This window comes from Martes martes (genome assembly GCF_963455335.1).
Source record: "Martes martes genome assembly, chromosome: 3".
NCBI classification, from domain to species: Eukaryota; Metazoa; Chordata; class Mammalia; order Carnivora; family Mustelidae; genus Martes; species Martes martes.
In genome coordinates this window covers 151,367,437-151,388,179 of record NC_137890.1, presented here as the reverse complement: position 1 = coordinate 151,388,179, position 20,743 = coordinate 151,367,437, and the positions used below count along the sequence as shown (strand labels likewise).

At 53.6% G+C, this 20,743-nt stretch overlaps 1 protein-coding gene across 1 annotated transcript in view; it reads right to left on the bottom strand.

Annotated features, from left to right (window-relative positions):
• Nucleotides 1-16,459, bottom strand: part of HDAC4 (histone deacetylase 4) — a 150,688-nt gene extending 134,229 nt beyond the window's left edge. The window contains exons 1-2 of the mRNA XM_080799746.1: nt 16,259-16,459; nt 16,067-16,138 (exon numbers count right to left, since the gene is read on the bottom strand). Of these exons, the coding sequence (XP_080655872.1) occupies nt 16,067-16,138; nt 16,259-16,283 (97 nt within the window). The 5' untranslated portion in view covers nt 16,284-16,459. The remainder of the gene's footprint in view (nt 1-16,066; nt 16,139-16,258) is intronic.
• Nucleotides 16,460-20,743: the final 4,284 nt, after the last annotated feature.

Genomic DNA, 20,743 nt, shown 5'->3' with positions numbered 1-20,743 from the left:
AGGTGCCTCTCGGGATGGCAGTGTGGGAAAGTTGAATTAAACTCCTCCATCGACCGATATTGATTCCCTTCACCCAACTCAGAAGAGCTGTGTTGTATCCACATCGTGCATCCAAATTTATTTTTAAAAAAACTTTTTAATATAATAAACCCTAATTTGTTTCAAAAGTTAAACACGGAGTCTTAAGTGTTTATGGCTACACGGATGCTCACAGTGCGTGGTAACACATTTTGTTCAGACCACATGGGGCACAGCTCCCCGCATTTCGTTCAGACCACATGGGTCACAGCTCCCCACCAGAAACCACGGGGGGGTTTCTGCACCACGTCTGCTCTCCTGGCTAGATGCACATGTGCACCTGTGCACTGAACATCCTGGTCAAGACCAGGAATGACACGGGTAAGCCAGCCACGGCAGGGACCCTCCAGGGACCCTGCCCCGTGGGGAGCGCTCAAGCCTGCTGTGCCCAGACCTGCTCTGCCCAGGGCGGCAGCCGATCAGCACCCGCTGAGGAAATGAAGCCTTGCTGCCCGGAGTACACATTACACAGTGCCGAACGCTTGTGGGGTGAGCACTCAGAGGTCTGCCTTTGAACGCAAGGCCCATTACAAAACCCAGTGTCTGAGGGTTCCCTTGGCGCGGTGCTGCTCCCTCCATCAGCCCAACACCCACCCTCCCTTGGCCCTGCAACGCCTTCCCCCTTGGAGTGACCTGTTCTGGCCAGTGGCCAAGGCAGGGAAGGTGGCATTGCTGCAGACCCTGTTCAGGGAGTGGCGTGCGGGGCTCCAGCCCCAGACCTTGGGGGTGACCGTCCGCACATGGGGGCTCAGAACCAGTACGGCCCTGTCCCGTAGAGAAGCGGCGTCTCCCTGGCGGTGCTCTGCCTTTTGCCAGCCTCACCTGTGGCCTCCCAGCAGGTGCAGTGCCTGCATGTGAAGAAGGCTCTTCCTGGGCGCCCCACATTCTCCAGAATTTCTAAACGCCCCAATCCCTGGTTCAACAGAACAGAAGCAAGCAGCAGAAGATATGCTTAAGCAAGTGCTCGGTATTCCATGACATTTCCCTCTCCTGCTGGCACAGAATCTCCATGAGGCCCTCGTTAAAAAGCCCTCCTCACGAAAACAAAACCCCCTTGGTTGCCCTAAGGACGGAACAAGTGGGGGCAACTGCCAGATGACCCACGGCCCGAGGCAGCAGCAGAGACTGGGGTGTCCTCGCTAGGGTCCCTTGGTCTTGGAGTGGGGAACTGCTCCTGCCTGGCTCCACAGGGCCCTGCACATGCACTACAGTGTGAGGCGGGTTCCAGAAGTCTGAAGGGCATGGGGCCCTCTTCTCTCCTTAATGATGGCCAAACTGACTGGATCTCTATAGCCGACTTCGGGGAACCTTTAGGTCAACTAAAAATTCCTTGCATTTGGAAAGGGAAGGGTAATCAAACAAATCAGATGTGGGGGAAGAAATGCAACACCATTTTCTCCCGTTCTTGGTATAAAGCAATGCCATCCACGGGTGCTAAATAAGCCAACCACTGGCAGTGATGAACGCATTAATTACACATCATGAAGAGAAATGACCAGAACTAAAGATAACACCACCACTAACGAAATCAGAAAGAGATGGAAAGGGGTTGGAGACAGCTTAGTGTGTGAATTATCTCATCTCCCGTGGCATCAACAAATACTGCTGAAAGCTTTCATGTCAGAAAATAGCTGCTCATCTAAATATATGACCTTGCACATCATCCCATAACAGAGAGGACACAGCCTCACAAATGCCCACCAGGACAACACAACCGCACACACTGAACCAGAAAAAAGGCCAGAGAAAGCCCATGTGCAAGAAGCCAAAAGAACAGAAGCATTAAACTCAGAAAACAGAATATAAAATTGGATAAAAAACAGAATCAAATATATTGTGTCCCCAAATATAAATGGGATATGTTCCCATGAAAATGATCAGATTGGGTAAAAAAATATATATATATGTGTACAGAGAAAGGAGCCAGCTATGAGGCTCAAACTGAACAGAAAAAAAAAAGGGGGACACAAGAGACAAATCGCAAGAGAAAGAAATCTAAGATCAAAATTCCAGTATTGGAAGATTTAATCCAAAGCTAATGCAAAATGCAAAATAAGGTACAGGCCATGTCATTAGTCTAAGGTATAAAATTTACCACAAGAATACGGCTATGGTGGAGAAGTGTGGGAACAGAGGACACACAGAAACCCAGGCAGAACTGGACGGAAAGAGCAAACTGGCCAGAGATGTGGGTTCATTCCCGTACATGGAGGGCATCGCGACAGGAAGCAGGAGCATGCAGGAGACCGGAATAATGGAACAAATCCTTCGGTAAACGATATGCCTCAAACTCTGTCATGAAAGACTGATGCTTCCTTCTCAAACTCCTACGGAACATTCACCAAAATCAATGCCACATGGAGAACACAGAAAATTTCCACACACATACAAAAACCCACCCAGTAGAGACAGCGATCCCTGAGTGCACTGCCACGGAATGAGGCAGAAACAAAACACGCAGAAAGAAGAGCACCAAACACTCATCCTTTCAACATTCAAAAACCCAATGTGAAAATGAAGAGAGCACGTAAAATAAAGAAAAGGAACACATTGGGTATCGAGGACGGCAGGGACTGCTCAGAAAGCTCAGAAAGGAATTCAGTCTTACACAATTAATTAAGAGGAGGAATCGAAACAAATAAATTAAGCACTGGACTCAAAAAGTTTGAATAAGAACCAGAAAATTAAACCATATGCTGTTCAAGGAAAAAGAGGAAGAAGATCTGCAGATTACAGAAATTAAAGGAATTACTGATTCGGGGCCCCAAAACTCAGGAACCCGATAAAAGCAGCTAGGGGCCGTTGGGCAGTGAGGACAGCCTGGGTGCTTTTCGGGGAGGGGGATGGAGAGCAGTACAGCTGAAGAAGGCTTTCAGGAACTAGTCCCACAATTGTAACAAAACAAAACAAATAACACTTTCGTTATAAAAACCTGCAATGGTGCACAGAACCAGGGAGGAATATGGTAAACACCCACGCGTACAGCTTGAACAATTATCAATATTTGCCATTTTGTTTCATCTATTAATATCCATTTTTTGCAATTCCATGGAATAAAATATCTCAACTTTAAACTGGTAAAAGATTAAAAACAGTCATACAGCTTTTAAAGTTTCTTCTCATTAATAACGATCATGAATTTAAAAATAATGGTATTAACTGAACTTGCCAACGTCACACAGCCAGGTGCCAGGTCCCTTGGACCAAAAGGTCCGCCTGCCCCTGGTATCAGCATGCTCTGAGAGCCGGCGACATGAAAACGACACCCGGAAGAACGGCTAGTTCCACAGCTGTCGGTACCATCAAGGGTCACTGGAAATGTGGGATAAACTTCAAAATCCTGTCTGTGGCCAAACTACCCACTGGTGGGGAGCCATGCCTGGACTGCCCATACAACTTGGCTAGACTCTCTTCTGCTGAATACTTTTTCAAAAAAGTCCTATTACATGACAAGCCCAAACCCCTGAAGTTCTTGCGGACCCTGAAGAACTGGCCCTTTCGTAACAGGTGGCTTCAATGGTGTTTTCTCCCGAGTGATAGCTGTGTCCTCCATGCGGGAAGCTTTACCCAAACACCTGTTCCAAATCTGACTCTACAGGAGATAATATGACTTCCATACAAGTGGGGCTCCGGGGACCGCTCTGCAACGAGGTCTTAGAGGGACACCACCTTGCCACAAGTAAGCCTAGTGCAGAAACACATGCCACTTCTCATGTCGACTTTCTTGGCCTTCCCGACAGCCCATGATGTCATTTTAATGGGATCTCGTGTGCATAAGTTCCCATGCGCTGCCTGCACCAGCGAGGGTTCTCTCTGGAGGGAGCAAAACCATCTGTACTCCTCTGCTCTGTGAGCTAACGAAGAAGCAAGTGCTAGATTCTCCCCCACTCCCTATTTCAGAACGATCCTTAAAGCTCTTTAGAAAACCTTTTTAACGTTTCTAATTTTTCTGTATCCTGCAGGAAGAAAAACTGCTTTTTGGAAATATTTGCAAGCTCAAATTGAGCAAGAGCTGTAAATAAAAACCTGGCATACAGTTGGAGCTTGGCTTTCGAGAAGTGCCCAAATGCACTTCCGGAAAACTATAAATAGAACCAGGCCGCGCCCCATGCAAAAAATGGTGAAATGTCCTTTAAGTTCTCCTATATAAACACAGCTATCAGAGACAAACAAGACTTCCAGAAGTCAGGGAGAGACGGAGCTATCCGTCTAAGAGTCTGCAATCACTGTTTTATAAACAAGGTGTTGCTCCACAAGTGCGCTAAGATCACACACTCACCAGGAAGATGCGAACGGAGGTTGAGCACAGAGGACTCACGTGGAGTGCTGTGCCAGGGGGACCCACCTCCTCCTCCCCACTGCCCCTGCCCAGTGCAGGGAAGTGCTCCTGCCCAGGTCGCCCAGCCCAGCCAGTCCCCGGGGCCCCTGCTCCCAGCCCGTTGTCCCCGCCCCCCTTACCTGCCCCACACCCGGGGCCTCCGCAGGGCTCACACTGGCATAGATCACAGGTTATTCTCGGAAAGCCATTTTGATTACCCTAAACTCAGTGGATAAAAATGCAGCATTTGAAAGTGGAAAATAGTTCCAGTGGTCGAGGAAGGCCATGAATCTCTACGATAGGCACTGGCCATTGCAGTTATGTAAGGTCAAGGTCACGGAACATGAAGAAGAAGGCCTTTCACTGTTTCCTTCTTAGCAACCTTCAAACGAACGTCTGCTTATGTGTTTCACCTAACAGCTGGGAGGCACCACGGCCGGTATTACCTAACACCGAGCACTGAAATATTTAAAAATAGAAGGTGTTTCCTGCTCTTGGCAGAAGGAGAAGAGGGCAGCAAAGAGGCCGTGTGAGGTGGGGCTGCACTTCTTGGGGTGAGCCAGCCTTCCAGCAGGAGCAACGCCCTCCCCAGGCGGCCATGCACTCCACCAGGCTCTCTGGACCTGGGGTGGCCCACCCCACCCCAAATACCCAACATGGAACACAGCAGCATTCAAGAGCTTTGTGGGTCACGGGCAGGGGGACCATCCAACAAGAGGCAGGATTTTGGTGTGTGCTGGGACACGGGGAAGAAGTAGGGGTTCAGGTTCAGACTTGAACATCTAGACGCATGTTAAACACTCACCCCCCTAATGGCCATGTAACCTGGGGTCCTAACGAGTGGTGGCTTCTTGCCGTTCTCATGGGGGAGGTTCCAAGGCCCAGCAGCGCAAAGTGCCAGCCGGACAGCACCCACTGCTGCCATTCTGCCATGACTGCTGGAAGGGCTGGCGATCCCATGCCACGGTGCAAGCCTGCTTCTAGTGTGCACATGCACGCTGGCGGTCACCACACCACAAGAGCCCCTGGCTCAAAGTACAAATCGGGAAAAAATGCACAGGTAACTCTAAGCAAACAGTGTCTATAAAAAAATTAGGAACAATGTCTACTCTACAGACATGGCATGGAGATTTCATTTCCATACCATCTGTAGGCCGATGACTCCCAACGTTAGGCCTCTGGCCTCAGCCGACCCCCACACTGGGGCTCATGCTCACACCTGCCTTCTCGACATCTCAGTGGGGCACGACTTTCCAACAGTCTCCCCAAGAGTGACTTCGTCCGTGTCCCCACCTAAATTCACGGCAACTCCGCCATCCACATGCTCAGAGCCCAGACCACAGGACCATTCCCGCCTCTGCTTCCCTCACAGCTCGCTGGCACCTCCAGTGAATCCCGCATACGTCCAGTATTTCCAGACTCTGAACCACGTTACCATGCTTGCTGCCTCTATCCAGCCTGAGCCAGGCTCCCCGTCCCTCGCCCCTCCCATGTGTCTGTCACTGTAGCACAAGGCGAGGAGTGTCACTCCTCTGCTCAGAACCTCCAAGAGTTTCCCCACTCTCTCAAGGACAAAGCCCTACCTTGCAGGATGGCTGCAAGTCCTCACGGACCCACAGCCACTCCAGATCTTGCAAGAACGCTCCTCCTCTCTGGCCTCCTGGATAGCCCCAGGCCACCCCCTCCAGCCTCTGCACCAGCCACTCAGCACCAGCAAGTCCCAACTGGCCTACCCTGTACCCTGATGAAAAGTCCCACATGTCTGAGCTTCCCCCCCACCCACCCAGCTTCCCAGGTCCAGGACATTCGGTGCCCCCGAGCTTGAGTCATGAACACGTTCGGACGCCGGCGCCCAGCACCAGAGAATACCACTCTGCTCAAGTACACCCCAAGACTCACAGAAGCAGACCAGAGTGCCAGCCTCAGCCAACTCCACAGGCATGATCGTTTCCAACCACGACCTGCTAGCTGAAAAATCAGTCACAGAAAGACGGCTTGAAAAACGCTATACCTTCAGATGAAACACACTTCTAAATATCTCATTTTTTCAAAGAAAACAGAATCATCAAACAAAATTTAAAGCGACTACAAAGTAAATACTTTGAATGAGAACTTATGAAAGCACTTGTGCCTGCAGAGAAGCATGGGACCATGTACGTTGACATCCAAAGGAAGAAAGGTTAGAAATTAAAGTTGTCACACGTTCAACCTGAGGCTTTAGGACACAAATGTCCGAATGAGGCCCCAAGGAACAGAACAGAGATGAGAATGGGAGTCAGGGGATGGCAGAGGCAGAAGCTGGGTCTCTGAAGGACAGTAAACACAGAAAGCTGATAGGACATGCAGGGTGCCCTCGGCTCCAAGGCCACCAGACCCAGCTGTTCCCCCATGTTCCTCGTGAAAACTTCCAGACCTCGGCTACCTCCAGGGCCTCCCATGCCTTGAAGTGGGTCTGGGAGCTAGAGAAGGACTGCCATGTGGGTCCCAGGTCCCCTCAGTGATCCTGGCCCGAGGCCCAGGGGTTCCGTGAGGCATCCACAGCCTGAGAGGAGCTTCAGCCCCTTCCGTGAGGGCTCCGGACAACAGCGGCCGGCCCCCACCCACCGCTTCCTGCCCACTCCAGCCCGGCTTCCCTGGAGATGCACTATCAGTCTGGGTTTGGGTCTACAGCATCCCAGGCAGTCGGCACTGCTGTGGGGCTCCAGACACAGGGACCTCTCCTGCACAGAGTGTGGCCACAGTAGGACTGAGCACTGGAAGCGAAATCCTGTCCCGAGCAGAACGGGGGAGAGGCTGACAAAGCCACTCCCTGACCCTGGCCGAAGGTTCTGAAGACCCCCGTGAGAGCTCCACAGACTGTCTGGGCTCGTGTCCCTCCCGCACTGCTGTCTGGACATGCAAGACACAGAGCTGGTGAGAAAAGACAAAAGCATGAAGGTCAGGTGCCTCAGTCAGTCCTGGGCACATGTCTGCGAAGGGTGGTGCCTCCTATCACGGGAGGGACGTGAGGGACGGTCCCTACTTTCTGCACCTATGCAAATCCCGGTCACTGCTGCCATCACCACATCTGGGCTTGTGGGAACAATCACCTGGTTTTAGGCACACCAGGGCACAGGGGGCCATTTCTCTAGACACTCCCTAGTCCCTGCTGTGCTATAACCAGCAAACCCCAGCTTTCAAAGGGCTCCTGTTCCCTGCTCTGGGCTCCAAGGCCTGCTCTTCATAATTCTGTGTGCCTATGGCCACAGCAGCAAGACAAAATTTAACGGGTTGGGACAGCTGGTGATAAACAACAACAACCCAAACAATCTAATTTCCACCCAGGATAAGAAAGGCCTTCGTGTGCCTCCCTCAAGAACAGAGGACACTGAAGAAGCCGGCGGGCAGAGAGGGTGTGGCCGTCCAGCAGAGCAGGCCTCACCTGGGGCGGGGGGCGCTCAGCCACCCGGGGCAGGGGCGGGGAGGCATGAAGGGGCATTTCTAGTGGAAAATGGCAGACTGAACACCATCGTTTATCCCTGCTCCCCCGACATCCCACTAAAACAGTATGGATTGTTTAAAAAAAAAAAAAAAAAAAAACCACCAACAGAAACAGACAAAATGCAAGAGAACAAGTTCTCAAAGTCAGAAAGAACACGGTGAATGCTGGGCACCTGCCTTATGAGATACAAGAAACCAAACCTTCCCCTGTGGCGGGGAAGGGAGCGTCTGCTTTCAGGCGCAAAGCCTCCAGAAAAGGCTCAGTAGCTGTCAGGAGATGACCGTCTATCCTGGGGGCACGGAGGTACCTGAACTCCTTGTGTACCCCGCATGGCTGGGTACGCAGAGGCTCCCTTTCCGGAGGGCAAGGCAGCAGATGGACGGGACCAAGAGCACAGACGGGGCAGGCTGTGCAGGGGTGGCTTGGCTGTCCACCCCAGGATGTGGTGGCCCAGGTCTGCACCCTCCCAGGCAGGCTGGCAGGTTTGATAAACAACGTGTCCACACAGGGTGGGGGAGCCCCGGCTACCAGGACCACCCACACCCCGGAGGGTCCCCCCTCCCCCCGGGTGCCCTCTCCCAAAGATGAGGGGGCAAAGTTAGGGGCACCAGACTGCTGAGAAAACTATCCCCATATGAGACAGAGCCCATGCAGACAGACACCAGGACCCTGTGCCCAGGGAGACAGTGCCATTCCAGACAGAAGGGCAGACACGCTGTCCAGGTGGCCAACAGGATGGGCAGCAAGGCTGCGGAAGAGAAGGGGACCATCAGTATTCAGAGGGAAGACTGTTTCCAAAGCCCATATCCACAAGCCAGATGGCAGACCACAGTGTCACTCTAAGGGCAAATGTCACTTACTTCACAATGGTGCCAGGGTCACCCCAGCTCAGCGGGGCATGGATGAGAGCCCACAGCACCCCTCTGCCGCCCTGAGGGGACTCGGCCCCTCTGCGGGCTCTGTACTCCAGGACAGCGGCGCGCCAGGAAGAGGCCGCAGGGCCAGGTCCTGAGCCCAGGCCGGAATGGGGCACCCTCCACCTGGGCAGCAACGAACATGGACTTCTGCCACATTTGGCACCAGACACCTCCACATGTGTCCCTCTCTCCAGAGTTTCCTGGCACTCCAGACCGCATCCCGGAGAGCCTGTCTGGGGAGGTTTGGGTGCACACACGGTAAAGCACAAGGAAAAGAAAGGAAGAAGAGGCCAGGTGGTGAGTGACAGGGACCGAGGGGTGCCAGCTCGCTCTCTGGCACATGCATGGCCTGCAGCAGGAGGCCATTTATGCACCCAGAGAATCTGAGAAGCACCAGCGCTTGGTGAGCCAAACCGCCGTGGGCCCCCAAATGGCTCATAGCTCCGGGATGCGGACAGGCCAGGCTGCGGGCCCTCCAATGGCTCACAGCTCTAGGATGCAGACAGGCTGGGCCGCGGGTCCCGGGATGTCTCACAGCTCTGGGACACAGACAGGGCAGGCCGCGGGCTCCCATCCTGCTGGGCTCCCAGGGCTGAGGACACAGCCCACAGTCCAGCACCTATCAAGACCAGTGTCAGTGAGTGAAGTGGGCGCCATAGAGGGAGAGGGGCCGGCTTCACGGGACAGAAAGCAGACACAATAGAGTGAGGCCTGTCTTTGGAAACACCGTCCTGAGGCACAAAAGCACAAAACCCAAAACTTCATACCACAAAGCACTACACTTAGGAAATAATCCATGTTCTCTCTTGTAAATTCCTCCCAGCAATGAATTCATGGACTCCCGAGAAAAGCAGCAGGCTGGTGGGTAACTTGGGGAGGGGTCTGGGAGGAACCAGCCGGGCGCTGTGGTCCCGGATCTGAGGAGCGTTTGTTCCTCTCTTCCCTGACACGTGGGTTTCGGGCCGAGGGATGGCTCACACTGCCATGGTCTTCACTTCAGATGATGCACCTGAGAGTCTGGTGCCCCTGCACGGCTGTCGGCACCAGCCTGCTGACTCATAGCTCCTTGAGTCCTCCCCACAGGCCCAGACCCACTCACCAGGCTCGGCACCCACCAGGGGACTGGACATTGTGGAGGTCTGTGCATCTGATGCAGGAAAAAGCAGACACAGTTCCAACTTTAGAAAACACAGAGCCAAGGCCCAGGAAGACCAGAACCCTCACAGGAGACAGTCTCCATGTAACGCAAAGCATTTCAATGTGAGGTTCCCTGCGCCATGGTTTCGCTTCCTTTTACACAGGAGTCCAAGAGCTGCCATCGCAAAGGGTTCTGGGCTGAGGGAGAGGGATGTGCAAGCCTTGGACAGACAGAGCAGCCGAGCGCCTGGCCACCTGCCGACTGGAGGGTATAGGACAGAGGACGGCGGAGAGCCGCGTGAGACCCCTCCTGTGTGCATGTGCTGTGCCCAAGATGCCACCACACTTCCCGGCACCACGAGACCCCAGAGACCACTCAGGCTCAGAGGCCTGGCTGCCTGCCGGAGGCCGTGCAGCCCATCAGAGTCAGGCCGACCCACAGAGCTGCTGGGCTCCCAGGCCTGACCCTGCACTCACATCTTTCCATCTGTAGCCCAACGTGGGATCACACGGGGTGGAGCAAGGGAGCGAGGAGCAGGACACAGGCACACTCTCTGCCTGTGCCCCAGGGGACGGGGCTCCTGGCCTGGTGGCCTTTCCACACTCGGAGCGCCCCCCAGGAGGGCACAGACCTGACGGGAGAGTGGGGAGGAGCCAAGAATGCGGAGAAAGCCAGGCTTCCCTGGCAAGTTCCAGCAGGATGGGCTAGGAGCCCAGAAAGGACGGAGGAAGGACATGCGCGGGGTGCACAGGCCTTGGAAGGGACGCCTTTTCATAATTCTGACTGGTGAGGACCCTCAACCGCAGAAGGGAAAGTGGAATCTGAGGGTTCCTCAGCAGCACGCCAAGGGAAAAAGGTCGTGTCAAAGCTGGAGGGCGCGAGGCAACATCCTTTTGTCCAGAACGACCTCCCAGGGTGAGCCCACGGCCCCTGTGAACAGCTGCTGGTGCACACCCGGCCTCCGGGGACACAGCTGCAGGCACCCTTGGGGCTCAGGGCTACAGGGCCACAGGCTCCTACAGAGGGCCTCATTTGACTGGCGGCTGCTCACACAGGGTCCCGGGCGAACCTGGTGGATGGAGACAGGTGGAACACTTCTTGGCACCCACTCAGGCTGACCAGGCACATCCAACTGTGGGATTTTGTCCCTAAATTTTTCAAACTGTGGGGTCTGACTATATATCTTTATGCTCTAGATTTTATTGTTCCCACAAACTGAAAGCACACGAGCCAGCAGGAGGAGCACAGCAGCCCCCGGGAGGCCGGGGATCATGCTCATACAGTGTGGCCCACGGGCACGGCGTGCCTCACACACCCCTGCACCTGTGTCCCCAGGTCCGGGGGCTGGAGCACACTCCCCAGGGCACGGCGTCCCGCTGGGCAGAGCCGGGCAAGTCCCAAGTGACACAGAGCCAGGATGAGGAAACTGAAGAAGGTAGCCTTCGTCCTGCTGTCCCCGCCTGGCACTGCAGCGGAGCCGCCCAAGGCGGGATCCTTCACCGCCCTCGACCGTGCCCATCCCAAGGCCAGAGACCCACTTCCTGTCACACACACACGAGGGGGGCTGTGCGGGAGAAGAATTACAATGGGGGCCTGGTTCCCGGGGTATCGACCAGTTAAAGTAACTCATCACCTTGGAAGCTGGTAAGGGAGGTTTTCTGGCACTTTCCCGGGGTCCTTCAGGGGTCCCACGTGTCTCATATTTGCATTTCCATCACCAGGTGAGTCTTCTCTCACCGAAACCAAATGACAGTATGAGAAACATGGCTGGAAGGCCGTAGAAGCTTCTGGCTCCAGCTAGTCTCACCCAGCTCCTGCTCCAAAATTCAAGGCGAGGGTCAGGAAATCCAACAACCTCTTGACAGTGTGGGGGTTGATACCCTTTAAGATGTGGGAATCCATGTGCTAAAGTTAAGATTTATTTTTTGCTCAGTTTGGGTAAGTTCTCTTGAGTTTCTATAATTTCTTCAAAAGTCCAGAATTTTCTTTCAAAAAACTGCAACTTTGTTATACAGCCTCAAACAGAACCCCCCCTAATTGAGCCACACATGCTTTAGGGACACACGTCTGGAGGCAATGGTGCCTGAATCCCACACCCATGGAACATGCTGGAGCTTCTCATCCACGCAGCTTCCATCCTTCGACTCGGCCGCCATGTCCCCCTGGGCACAGGGATCACAACACTGTCTGAGGTGGTCTCTCCTCCAGCAGCACAGAGCAGAAGTCTTGCCCCATAATTTACATGCTGGATGTCCTTAGAGAGTGCTCATGCCCCGAGGTTCCCCGTCCCCTCTCCATGGGGCGGAGGTGCTCTAGGCAGCAAGGACCCTTGGCTGCTGTGATGAGTGCATGCGTGACGGACAGCAGCCCCTCAGCAGGCCATTGCATCAAGAGTCAGTGTTTAATATGTGCATCCTATTCTTTTTTTTCGGTAAAGGTTTTGTTTATTTCAGAGAGAGACAGAGACAGAGACAGAGATAGCGAGAGAGCACAAGCAGGGAGGAGAGGGAGAAGCAGGCTTCCCACTGAGCAGGACTCGATCCCAGGACCCTGGGATCATGACCTGGGCCTGGGCCGAAGGCAGCTGCTTAAGTGACTGAGCCCCCAGGCACCCTGGGCCCCTCTTCTTATTTCAGGTCTTGTTTTCTTCCACTTTGTTCCTGGATGGCGGAGGCACCGTTCTCAACCCCTTCACTCAGTCAAGGCTGCTGCAGGGCTCCTGGCGTCCACACCGTGCAGTGCCAAGCGATCTCCCCTTCTGGTTCTGGAAGCCAACCCCCAACACGTTCAGTACCATGACTCTCTTCTATAATAAACACGCATTGTTTTTGTAGTCAGAGGGAAAAGTCTGTTACTTCAAAAATACGACACTGATTCACAAATGAGTTACTTAAATGTCTCTCAAGTCCCCCACGACCCAGACCCCTGGCTCAGGTGGGCATTTCTCATTCCCCTCAAACGCTGACATCTCTCCCCACCTAACTGAGCTGCTGACATGGCTTCCCAGCAGTCCCACCAGGCCATGGGGCCTGCACCCCAAGTCCCCAGCCAGGAGGAGGAAGGACAGCCTCCAGGAAGGGGGAACAGGTGTAGCCACATCTGTAACCATGCCACTTCACTTCTTCAAGAAACAAAGGACTGGGATGCTAACTGGGAGTCACACTGACAAGATCAGTTGGAAAAGAAAACAAAAAGGAAACCTTGTTTACATCAAGGACATTGCAGGGGGAGGTGAAGAAAGCAGAATTAACACAGACTAAAAAGGCTTTTGGCTTTTTTCTTTGACAATTCAGACTTTTCTACCAGGAGGTATTCTTGCATGAACTCTCTCATGCCTCAATTCAAGATGGCACACCGAGAAGACGGGACGTGTGCTTTCTACCTGAAGCCAGGCATCATGAAGACGAACCACACGTCAAGGGAACCATTACCAGGTGCCACCCTCCCCAAGTAAAGGGCCCAGCAGTGAGACAGACCAATAGAACAGGGGCTGTGTACCCCTCCCTACACAGAGGACAAGTTCCCGTGGGAAGGCTGGAGTCACTCCTGCGAATCATATAAAAGTATCATGTTATCACACTGCTGAGTGTCAAGGTTAAACTCAGTGGGGAGGAAATCTGCCAGGGCAAATTAGGATTGACAAAAGTCATCGGAGAACTGTATAGTGACATCAGTGCGGCCATAAAGGAGTTTTCATATTAAGTTTCAAATTCTGTTTCCTTGTAGGACATGGTTTAGAGTGGCCTGGAACGGACTGAGCGTGGAGGGGCTAAGAAGGCCCCTCACTCCAGCAGCTTCTGAAGCAGCCCTCGACCTGCAAGCTTCGTGCCCAGAGTCACACCTACACCATGCACGCAACTCCCTCCTGGCAGGCTGCCCATGGGCATGGCTTCCACACTGTGGGCATGGCTTCCACACCACAGACACTGCCAGCCAGCAAGGGAGGAAACATGGCATTGTCTCCCCACACACCCCCCACTCTACTAGCGGGGGGTCTGGCTACCAGGAAGTTAAACAATTGCTTCAATGTCATGGGGCCACACTCCCCAAGACACCATTTCTCAAGTTGGATGGGTCCCCTCAAAGGAGAGGAGAAGAGGCCCATCAGGATCATCCAAGGACCCCGAAGCAGTTGTCACAATTAAGCCACACACCGTCTTCAGTATGTCTGTCAATGGGACATGAAGAGAAGATATCTGTCCAGGAACTACTAAAAATCAGACACATGTGTGATTCTTTTAAGAATCCTGCAGAGAGGGACGCCCGGGTGGCTCAGTTGGTTAAGCAACTGCCTTTGGCTCAGGTCATGATCCCAGAGTCCTGGCATCAAGTCCCACATTGGGCTCCCGGCTCCACAGAGAGTCTGCTTCTCCCTCTGACCTTCTTCCCTCTCATGCTCTCTCTCACTCTCTCTCTCTCAAATAAATAAATAAAGTCTTAAAAAAAAAAAAAAAAGAATCCTGCAGAGAAGGATTATCCCCATCCATGAAACGATCAGCCTCAGGTCAGAGCCAGTGGGTCAGCAGGACCCCAGGTCCCCTATGAATCTGAAGCCCACGGGCTGTCTCACCCTTAGCCATATCAAGTCTCAACAGGGCGTACGTCCTTTCCAAGCCAGAAAACTAATCGGAAGCCCACCTCTTTCTGGTCCACCTGGAAACAACTACTTCCCACCTTCATGACCTATGGGGCTGTCTAGGAAGTCTCTTTCTCTGTCCCACACCCAGGGGGGACAGGAGCACTAGGAAGCTGCCCGAAGACACCCAACTACCCAAGGACTCCGTGTTCAGACAACAGTAACACTGGTGATGTGAGCCCAGGAGCAAGTGAGAATCAAGGCAGTTTCTGTCACACAAGCTGCACGTTAAACCTGAGCATCTCAGAGGCTATTCCGAAGCCCCCCTCCCTGTACCTGGGGTCAAAAGTCAAGGTGTGCGGAAGGGGGTCATGGAGAAGAGGCATGGAAACGGAAGACAGAGTGGGCTGTGAGCATCCCGGGGGATGGTGAGGCAAGTGCCCATGGCCCCAGGGACACGGAGAACCAGAGCGCCGTCCAGGGACCTTTGCAGAGGATCAATGGGAGCTTCATGTGTGGGGAGACCCCAGGAATGACCCTTGGCAGAGCACAGAGCATCACTATGCAAGGAAGGACATCCCTTTCTCACCACTTCCAGCCTCTGTTTAAGGGGACTGGGGGCAGAGGCAGGTGCCCATCACCTCCCTGTCCCGGCCAGCACTGCCCGAGGAGGAGGCGGGCAGGGCGGCACCCAGGAAGGCTGGGTTCCAGGAGGTGCCGCAGAGCCAAGACCACTGAGACAGAGGCCTCGGGGTGTGGCGAAGGCAAGGGTCCAGCGGTGCAGTCTTGAAACGGAAGCTCAGGAGTCTACAGTGCACTCACACCCCGGCCTTTTAGAGGTTTGCCTTTCTCTCAATAAGGCCAAGCGGCCGGCACAGAACAAACGGTGCCCAGGCTCTGAGTTGACATCCTGGAGTCACTACATGGGGCCCGGGACAGGGAGAGGGGGCTGTTTTAACGAAAAAAGAAAAAAAATGATTCCATGCCATCTAGGTTTGGAAAGCGTTGCTTAAAGCATGAAATGCAGAAAATTCATATATGGAATAAAGGACATAATCATAGCTGATTTTCTTTTGCTCATTAAAAAAAAAGTAAAAGGCACTTGGGAGACAAGTTCACGGAGAGCCTCAGCTGTGAGAAGCCTAGGCCAGGGTAGGTGAAAGGCGTGACCCTCCCGCCGTCCCGTGGCTGCCAGCAGCCCGACCTCGCCAGGCAGGGGACGTCTGGTCCTAGCTCCAGCTCAGAACTCTGCCCCACAGGGTCCTCCTATGGATCGGCTCTGGGGTAACATCTCAAAAGAGCAGTTGGCACTTTCAGGAAGAACACGCCCTCCGGAGCTCAAGACAGAAAAGAGCCACAGTTCCCTTCCTCTTGAACAGCCAATGCCTGACTGGCTTCCGCGACATATGGCCTATTTTCCCCCAGGAGACGGCACAGGGGTCAGACGATCTGAGGGCCCACGTGCTCCCTCCAGACACCCCCCCCATGTGGAGGGGCCTCCAAACAGCACTTTGGGGGAGCCCGAGCCACCCCCCCCAGGCCGGGTGAGTGGACTTACCCGTGCTGGGCATGTGGTTCACGCGGGCGGGATTCAGCAGCTCCACGGGCTGGTCTCGGCCAGAAAGTCCATCTGGAGAAGAGAGAAAGCACTGGGCTTCAGAAGTGGCTCACATTCCCGTGCAAACACTTCACACTCGGGAGTCTACAGGGAGACTCCTGGCAAACAGGGAAATGCATGTGTCCTTCTTACTTTCAGAGAACAGGTTGGATTCCATCACACGTTATTTTTATTTGCTGAATCAGAAGATGAAAAACCCCTTGCAGAACAACCAAAATAGCCCCCAAGTGAAAGATGGCCCACAGAGGAGCCGGGCCTCCGGACGCCTGTGTGGCTGGGCCATCGGGGCTCATGTCTGTCTCGCAGCCACGTTACACCTCCTCGTGTTCGTCAGAACGGCTTTTCTGCCCAGACCACAAGCAGTGAGAGGATCAAAACACAAGGGCCGCTCCTCCTGTTCCCAGATGCTGACAAACGGCCTGGGGTGTTCGCAGAAACCCAGCCCTGGGAGGCCCGGCTGAAAACAGCTGTGGGGTGCCTGGGGGGCCCTCCAGGAAACCAAGACACCCAAAGAGCTCTCAGAAAAGCACTTGGCCAGGTACTCACGATGTAAAAATCACTTCTCCCCCCCTGGATCCCGGCCCTGTTTCTGTCTCTCCAGGCTGAGCGCAAAGATGGGAGCTGGAAGCCGGCCACCACCCAAACCCGGAGCAGGCTGCTTTTAGACTGCCCGAGACTTTCCATATTCTCTCAGATAGGAAAGAAAGAAAACTCTGGCAAAACTTCCAGGAATCACACTTTGGGTTTAAAATTAGCTCCTGACAAGCGGTGTAAGCCGGCCTGCAGTGACAGGCGCGTCACGAGGGCGCTGACGTGGCGGTCACTCTCGTGATTTAAGGAGAGAGCGCCAGGTTCACGGGCACCCCGGGCTCCCCGATGCAGACAAAGCAAGTGACATCAGATCTACGGACTGTACTAGAACCTTGCTTCTTACCCACCCTGGGTAACCCCTCTCATGCCCTTCACATGGAGTGTTACGCAGCCCATGTGTCTCTGAAAATGTTCACAATCCAAGGACAAAAACAACCATCTGGAGGAGAGCCAAACGTGTGCTCCTGAGGCCTGAGGCCCCCAAAGAAGTCAGGGAACTAGGGCCTCCCGCACCTGCGCAACCGGGAGAGTCTACCACAGGGCATCTGGGACTCTTCTCCCCAAACCAGCAACATACCCCAACGGTCACAGCAGTCACCAGGCACCTCCGGGGCTAAGACAGTCCAGGCTCCCTGAGCCAGGAGGGCCGGCCGACCGGGTCATATCTTGGAAGCGAACAGCAGGCCCCAACACCCCGACCAGGAGCATGAGGGCTTCTCCCATGGACCAGGACTACCCCCAACAGCCCAGGGGCTGACCTGTGAACCTAGCACTCTGCCACGTGAGCGCCGTCACTGCCCAGAGAGAGACCTGGAGACGGTAACCAAAAAGCACTCTGGAACTTTTTTTCAAGAAAATAAGTAAGTGAAACTCATTTTGCTTCTGGATAAGGTTGAAGTTTCGTTTTCAAAAATATAAAATTGATAAAGTATATACATTTTTTTAATTTGAATTCCACTGTAAATACCTTCAGAAACACCAGAAGGCCCCTCTGAAAATCCTAATCAAGCTGTAGTTTGTCAGTGGGCAAGGGTCAGGGCCATGGTGTTCAGAACGCCATCCCATTCGGGGCTCCGCAGCTAGGTTCAAAGGAGGACCTCAACTTCCAGCTGAGTGAAGGCTATAGAACCAGAAGCGGTTGAGAAATCAAGAAGCCAGCAAGGTTTCCGGAGGAACCTCCGAATTCTGGGAGCAGTCAGCACTGGGCCAGCATCCTAGCTTATAGAAATACCTTTCCTTGAGTTTGGGATTGAACTTCTTACGCCGGCCCCAAGCCCCAGAGGTCTAACTAGTTACTCCAAAGCCAAATACATAAATGCTGCCCCATGACATGTGACTTCTATCCACACTAGAGTGGGAAGATGGATCAATTCTCAATGCAATCAGTTCAGAGTATAAGTGAAAAGATATGTGGTTATAAGCATAACCAAAAGTTACCGCCGTGTGTTTTAAATCAGGGTATGGCTTCGCTGAGTTGGCCTACTCACAGAATTTCTGGACACTAGACTGGGGTATACCTTGCTGAGGGGCCAGCAAGAAATCAATCCCAGGTATGTGCTCGCTGGCCCGCCAGAGAACACTGCCATCTCATGAGGGCACCCTCCTGCTCTGCGGTCTGGAAACGCTGGGGCCTGGGACCTGAAGAGTGGGGAAGGGCACGGCCAGTGACCATGATGGGCTTCCATTAAGGTCATCTGTGGAAGCCACTGAGAAGGTCAAACAGGCACCAGAGACACCGGCCAGGAGAACCTGGGCCGCCCACCACAGGGAGAGGACATGAGGCACACCGTGCAGCCTCGGTGGCCACCCCAGGGCAGGAACGCCCCTTGCTACCCCACCCCAAAGAGCTGGGCCAGCCCGTGCTTACACAATGTGGAGGCTGAAGCAATTTCTGTGACAACAGCCACATCATCTATAACACAAAGAGCAAAAACTCACTGAATAAAAAGGTTCAGCCCCTTCCCTGATGTACATAATCAAAGAGGGTCTACACTTGAACGCTGCACAAAGATTTATGTTTCTTGCACCAATAAAGCTACTGTGTGAAAAATCCACACACAGGTTACCTAATGAGGTGGGGAGGAGAGCTGAGGGTAGGAGGGTGGCAGGGAGGGGGGAGGGAAGGGAAGACAGTAAAGAGGAAGGGGAAGGCGGGCAGAGGAGGGGAAGGAAGGAAGAGGAGGGGAGGGCAGAAGTGGGGAGAGGAAGAGAGGGCAGGGGAGGGAGAGGAGAGAGAGGAAGGCAGGGGAGTGAAGGGAAGGGGAAAGGCGAGCAGGGGAAGCAAGGGGAAGACTTGCATACAGGACAGAGAGAGCCTTCTGTCCATACACTACTGTCCTACCTGGTGGCGACCCAAGAGTGTCTCCAGAAGGTGAGATCTGTCCTTCCCTGAGGGCTAAGTCACCAAGCATCTCCCCAGGCACTTACAGGCTATTCTGAATTCAAATCTTGGGCCCCTTTTTAAAAAAAAAAAATTGGGTTGTCTTTTTTCTCCGGACTCAGGGGAATTCTTTACAAATTCCGACCATGGATTCTCTGGCAGTTACGTCCATCTCGGAGACGGCCTTTCTGGACGGTCCCATCCATCAATCCTTTCAGAGCTTACACTTCCCCACCTGGAGGCTGCGAAGCTACTTTAAGGCACTGTCCCCTGTAGGTCCTGCGGCCTTTCCCTTCCCGTGCGTCCCCACCTCTCTGCTCTTGACTCTTGCCCATGATGTGAGGTAGGGGTCTTTGGGTTTTGGTTCGAGAAGGGGACTAACTCTGTCTGGGACTGTGTAGGTACAGATTGCTGGGAGAGATCAGGATCGCAGCACTATGATCCGTGGACATGGACTAGCGCTTCACCTCGCTGCTGTCAAAGATGTTGTAGAACTCGGGAGTGCAGAGGAACTGAAAATCTCTAGACTTATCCCCAGGTGTCTGGCATTTTCAGCAGCCCATTCTCCTCAGTACTGCAAATTTAAGTCATCACATGCGGGTTTGTAGCCCAGGACCCCACGACACTCATTTATTCTGACCACATCCCTGAACTGGATTTTCTACCTGCAGGATCCTGGGACGGTGACAGTTTGGTTTTCCTTTCATTTCTTTTTCTTGCCCCATCCCGTTGGCGGGGACCAATGCTACACTCGTACAGAAACACTGAGAAACACCTGTGCTGTGTCTGATCTCACCCCTCCCTCCTCCTCTCCTTTCCCTGCATGCCCAGGCCTCCCAAACCAAGGGCTCTCGGCGACACAAGCATGGATGCCAGGCAACTCTCACAAAGGTAAAAGAACGCAAAAAATTAATACCCTAAACTGCACTTGGGGGGCTCACCTCATGTAGGTGGTAAAGCACCACATGTGGAGGCTGGCGGGGGGGTTGCACCATGCCACCTCCCAGCTCCCAGGGGGCAGTGCCCCCTCCTCTCTGGGCGCTGGTGGCTTGCAGACACTCGGTCGTGGGGTCCGAGGTCTCTGGCAGCAGGAATAGCACCCAGTCTTCACTCCGGCCAATCTTCTATCCATTTTTATTTTCTCATACAAACTTTTTATTTTAGAACAGTTGTGGATTTACAGAAAAATTAAAAATAGCAGTGTTCTCACATTCCCGCTTCCCCCAAGAAGGGCATCTCCCATGAGGCTGGCGTGTCGAGCTCTGGTTCACTAAAGCCCCCGTGTACACCAGGTGCCTGGGCTTTCCCTCCCTGTTCCAGCCCCCCACCCAGGCTCTCACATGACCCCTGGGCGTCACATCTCCTAGGCTCCTGCCCCTGTTCTTAATGATGGTGACAGGGTGGGGAGGGCAGATCACCTACTCTGCAGAATGTCCCTTGGCTGGGACTTGTCGGGTGTTCTCCTCATGACTGGACTGGGACTGCGTGTTTTTAGAGGGAAGACCGTTCCCATCATGGGACATCACACACCACAGACAGGACACATCACCAGGGCCGTTGGCATCAGTCATGGGGCCGGTGTGTGTCTGTCCGGCCTCCCCACTGGGAAGGTGCTGGTTTGAGTCCCTGTCCCCACAACATTCTCT